The sequence below is a fragment of the Cavia porcellus genome, unplaced genomic scaffold (assembly GCF_034190915.1).
Source record: "Cavia porcellus strain 051 isolate PalLab524CR breed Dunkin Hartley unplaced genomic scaffold, mCavPor4.1 scaffold_27, whole genome shotgun sequence".
Taxonomy (NCBI): Eukaryota; Metazoa; Chordata; class Mammalia; order Rodentia; family Caviidae; genus Cavia; species Cavia porcellus.
This window is the reverse complement of record NW_026947510.1, coordinates 36583015-36589014: the sequence shown is the minus strand read 5'-3', so window position 1 is coordinate 36589014 and position 6000 is coordinate 36583015. Positions and strand designations below refer to the sequence as shown.

Here is a 6000-nt window from a genome sequence, read left to right as displayed (position 1 = left end):
GTAAACAGTGATGTTACTTCTCTAGAAGTTTCCATTTGGAGAATGGCTCACTGTCCCATAGGAAGAGTTTTTAGCTCCATTTCCTTTCTTTCTTCTTTCTTTCCAGGGCAAACTTAGGTAAATTAGATAAATTTATGTATGTGTACAACCTACCAAGATTGGCATCACAAAGAATTAGAAAGTTGAAGAAACCAAGGACAAATAATGAGATGTTGGTAATAATAAAATTCTGACATCTAAGAAAGCCCCAATTCTGGAAATTAAGATCAGTTGTGTGGTTTTTTTTCCATATACTGCCAAAGTACAACACCATGGAAAAATTGGTCACTGCTTCTTTCAAGTGGACTAATCATTGATTCTTTAATTCTCATACGTCTAAAGTGCAAAGCCATATACTGATCAAGGAGTTGTATATCAAAGCATATATTTGAATATTACTTTTGCTATTTTTCAATTCCTGTATGGGAATATCTCCAATGTCCTTGTGTCATCATTGGTGCTGCTTCCCAGGACTTGCAGGTTGGCAAATTGCTCCCTGTTCCATGGGACATAGTTTTAGCTCTATCTCACTTCTTTTTTTTTCTTTCTTCCCTTCTCAGAGCAAACTTAGACAAAGTAAATAAATTTATGTATGCATACAGCCTACCAAGATTGCATCACAAAAATTAGGTACCTGAAAAGACCAATAACAAGTAAGAGATTGAGTTAGTAATAAAAATCTGTATCAAAGAAAGACCCATGTCCAGAAAGTGTCACTGATGAATTTTTCTTAAGCTTTTAACAATGAGCTAATATCTATTTTTCCAAAACTGTTCCAAAGTGGGAAGGGGAAGATTCTTCCACATACATTGTAAATTGCCACTATTATACTACTTCAAACATAGAGAAGGACACTGAAAAAGAAACAAAAACCAAAAAAAAAAAAATCAACATTCCTAAAGCAAGTTGATGTAAGTATCTCAGAATTTAGCAACTTTAATAAAATACCACCAAGAGGGAATTGTATGCAATGATCATAAAATAGTTTTCATGTGAGAATTGTGGAACATAGATCAGCAGACATACTGTGTCACATTAACACAAGGAAGCACACAACATGATCACCTCATTATATTTAGGAAAAAAAGCATTCTTGATGTTTTCATTTTTTCACTTCGTGTTGGTTTATTGTGTTTCACTGTTATGCATCTGTGGAGAAGCAGTGCTGAACCAGAAGTAGTTGAGGTACCCTGAGAGACATCAGCCATGCCTATTCTGATACTGTTAGTTTTCTGGTTCTTAATACATAAGAAGTTTCCTGCTTACTCATATTTCTCTACTCACACCAGAAAACTCTGACTTGCTTATCCTTACCCAGTGCAGAATTGTACTTTCAGGAAGATGACAGTGTTAAGCAACAATAAGTCTGTCTCTCAACAATTTGTAGTCGAAATGTGAATGTATAGAATCTTGGGGCAAAGAAGAAGGTGGGGAGCAAATTCTGAAGCAAATTCTGAGCAAATCCTGAAGAGTGAATTAGACTCCACAGGAAGAGTGAAGCGACAGACCTTGAGACAAACTGATTTCTTCCTGACTCTCGACTCTTGAGCCAACTCTACATTCTCCCTCACACCTGGCCCTTTGCAGGAGAGAGAAGACTCTAGCCAACAGAAGTGATGTGACACTGAGGAAACCTGGAGGCCACTAGCGAGAAAAGTGGAGCAGAGCCCTGGATCAAGTGGGCTGCAGCAACTGGTGAGTGACTGCATGCCAAATGTCCCAAGCACAGTGTGATTGACTCAGTGCCATTTTGAGTTGGGGATAACTGACTCTGGGATGTGGAGCATCTGTGTGTTGGCCCCACCTCTGGGATGCCAGTGTCTGTATGAGGCACAACCCTGAGAGAAATTCAGCGTCAGTGAGCCAACATGGAGCCAGAAAAAAATACCCACAGTGTTGTGGGATGAACAACTCTGATCACATGCCGAAACCAGAGATCATGATGAGCCTGAACGCCTGCAGAACTGGACTGATATCCCACACTTTTCCTCCTGCGGCCCTGTTGGGATTACATAGCAACCCACTCTAATCCTACTACAGGCTTGCTCAGATCATAAAATATGGTTCTGGAGTTTGTTTGCTGACTTTATCTGCCACTTATAGCAGAGACATACTGTGAAATAGACACACAAAACTGTAGCCTCAAGAAGATAATCAAAGTTTTGAAATCATGGAGAAATTTCTCTCTTTCTCTCTGATTATTGATATTATTTCTTATGGTGTATTCTTGGGTTTTGTACATTAGTAACTGCATTGGTTTTGGTAGAGGGCAAAATCAGTATATCAAGGGGATATTTAATGTATATGAATTTCTGCACTGCTTTACATTTTGTTATATAACTATAAACTTTGCTTATGGTTAAGGTGGCAAATTATTATTTTCTAGGTTACACTGGATTCTGTTGTTACTACTGATTGTACTGCTATAACCAAGGTGACACAGATATTCTAATCAGTTGTTTTTACTTGTATTCCAAGACTGAGATTGTCTTAGTCTCAAAAAATACTATATGCCAACACCAATGAACTAGAGGACAAATAGGCTTAACATCTCTAACACATTGACAAGGTAGAATATGGCAACAGACTCAGAAGCAAAAATCAAGCTACGCCTTGATTTTGCTTTTGAAAATTTGGCACTTCCTTGATATGGTAATAAAACTACCTACCATAAGTAATTTACAAACATAAGTACCAATAATAAATTTTTAAAAAACAAAAAATAAGAAGACAAGTAAGTAAGATGTTAACCCAGACCTTCCTTTTGCCTAAGCAAATGCAGGAGGCAGTGACATGGAGCAAATCAAAAACTCATGACCTGAACTTTCTGAAATGGTAACAGTAGAAATAACAAAACAGATGAATGTGGCTCTAGGAAGAAAAAAATCAGAAATACTTTTACAGATACAGAAAAGATGACCATAATGAAAGATACATTTAATGAATCTAGAGTCACTATAGATAAATAAAAGTAGAGGAGTTTAAGAAAAAGATGGAACCCATGAATGTGATACACAGGAAAGAAATAGAGTCAAGAAACACATTCAAAAAGATATTCAGGAATTTAAATTCATTTTGAAAGTATGTGCAGCAGAATGAATGTGAGGCACAATATCAGATTTAGAAGCCAGGCTTGCTGTTACTTATGAAACAAAACACTTCTTGAAAATAGGAAAGGCCATGGCAATCAACCTAACAACTGCTAAATAATGAAAAGAATACAATATAATTGACCAGAATTAATGAAAAATCAGCAGTTAGTGCAAAGACATAAAAATCCTATTCACAGAAGCAATGGCAGAAAACTTTCACATACAGCTAAGTGAGACATATAGAACTTCAATTAGCCTTGTACAAAACAAAATCAACACCAAAATGTAAAATAGTCAAGGTTTCACAAATTCAACACAGGAATGCAACATTAAATGTTGTTAGACAAAAAATCCCCTATAAAAGAAAACTTTTTAAATCACAGCAGAACATCTCAGCACAAACCTTTACATCAAGGAGAGACTGGAAGATATTGAAGCCTTAAAAGAAAACAACCTGCAACCCACATTGTTCTACCCAAAAAATAATATTTCAAAATTGATGGAGAAATAAGCTACTTCCATGAAAAAGAATTCCTGAGGAACTTTATGATCACCAAATCAGTACTCTGAAATATTCTAAAGGATATTTTAGAAGGAGATACTAAAGACTATGATTTCATGACTTGAAATAGAATGGATCCACCAGGGAAGGCTTGCAGTTTAACTAGCAGAACGAAAGGTAACCAATAAGAGGAAACTAACATGAGAAAGGAAGTCAACGCCTATTGGTAATGCCCACCACTGTTAATGGTCTCAACTCACCAGTCAAGAGAGACAGATTGGCAGAATGGGTCAAGAAACAAGATCTAACAATAGATGGCATATAAAAAGGAAGTTTACCTCAAAGTCTTCATAGACTACAAGTCAAAATATTGAAAACAATAGTCCATGTGACAGGAACCTCCCCAAAAGAATGGGTAGCTACTATGTTTACAAATGAAATGGATCTCAGTCAAAACTCCAAGGGAGCCAAAGAAGAGCCATGGCTTGAGCAAGCAGCAAGCAACCCAGGGAGAGAACCAGCCAGCCAGCATCTCCCAAGATCTGTGCCATGTTGGAACTTAGGGTGCTGGGTAACAAAGCAACACACTCGCCTCCTTGGTAAGCAGCCATGGCTCGAGCGAGCTGCAGGTGATCCAGGGAGAGAACCAGCCAGGCAGCATCTCCAGAGATCTGCACCATGTTGGAACTTAGGGCGCTGGGTAACAAAGCAACCTGCTCGCCTCCATGGTAGGCTTCCGAGAGCCTACCCGCACATGGGCTGGTAATCAAACATCCCTCCACCTCCCCATTAACAAATGGGAGTCAGAGGTCTCAGCATCTCTTGGGAGGGTCAATGTATGCAATATAGCAAATATGGGGGATATCCTTCTACCATCTCTTTGAAGGCAAATATTGTGATCACTGTTTTGCTTTGTTTTGATTAATTATATCGTTCTATTCAAGACTCTGTTTAGATAGGTTTTATGATGTTCTGTATTTGTTTTGATTTGCTATACCTCATTGAAAGGACAACTATTGTGAAGATAACAAGATATACTGTGGTACCTACTACTGTTATCCCAGTAACCTGCTGTGAAGTTTGTACCAATTTCACTGCATTGTCTCAATTGGCTTTATTCTGCCTTGTTATGTTGTATTTTACTACCTTCAAAATAGTAAAAAAAAAAAAAGAGAAAGAGAGAGGCAAAGAAGGTCAATACATATTTGTTAAGAGAACAATTCAGTAAGGAGTGATAACAATCATTAAAAATATATGCAACGAACACTAGTGTACCCAACTATATAAAACAAACATTAAAACACATAGACATCAGTACAGTTGTAATGGGGAAACTCTGTACCTCACTGTCACAAATAAATACATCAACTTGACAAGAAATCAAAAAATTATCAGAATTTAACTAAACCTGTAAACAAATGGATGTTGGGAGACATCTAGAATGTTCTACACAGCAACATTGGAGTTTCTTAAAACTACACATGATACCTTCTTCAGTAGAGACTAGCTACTAGTTCATTGAGCATCCTTAAGCAAATGCAAAGCAATTGAAATTATGTAATGCATATTATAGACCATAGTGCAATATAATTGAACATCAATACCAAAATAAGCTGGAAAGCTTCATAAATACATGGAAATTAAATGACATCTTCCTGAACAACAAATAGATCACAGATAAAAATGAAAGAAAAAAATGCTACTATGCTACTATTATATGCTCAAAGCTAATGGGATGTAATGAAAGCAAACCAGAGGGAAATTTATGGTGGTGAATTCCTATATCAGAAAAACAGAACAACCCCAAATAAGCAATTTTGAATATCCAGCTTTTGAAAAAATCAGAGTAAGTCAAGCTCAAAGTGCATACGAGGGATAAAATTATAAGAATTAGAGAATTAATGCAATGAAGATGAAGGAATAATAAAAGAATCGATAAATTGAAGGCTCTAGTTGAAAGATTAAATAAAATTGACACACTGTTAGCCAAACTTATGAGCAAAGGAGGGAAAAGACACAATTTCATGCAATTAGGAATGAAAATGGTGAAATCATGATAGATACCACCAAAATTCAGAATATCATTGATGCCTGCTTTATGAAACTGTATGCTATTGAGATGGAAAATACAGAAGAAATGGACAGATCCCTTGATACATATGAATTATACAAGCTAAAACAAGAATGTGCATAAATTTTAATAACCCAGTTCAGTCAATAAATTGTCCGTGCAATTAAAACCTACCAACTAAGAAATGCTTGGGCTCTGATGGATTCACTGCTGAATCCTATGAGAAGCTGAGAGCTCTCATGGCACTACTCCTCAAACTCTTTAATGGAATTGAAAGGGAAGTACTACTCGGACAC

At 36.7% G+C, this 6000-nt stretch overlaps 1 protein-coding gene across 1 annotated transcript in view; it reads left to right on the top strand.

The window, feature by feature from the left end:
* The first annotated feature begins 4358 nt into the window (after window positions 1-4358).
* LOC100729999 (taste receptor type 2 member 125-like) overlaps window positions 4359-6000 on the top strand; it is a 56744-nt gene continuing 55102 nt past the window's right edge. Inside the window, exon 1 of the mRNA XM_003470299.3 lies at window positions 4359-4463. Within this exon, the coding sequence (XP_003470347.3) occupies window positions 4359-4463 (105 nt within the window). The remainder of the gene's footprint in view (window positions 4464-6000) is intronic.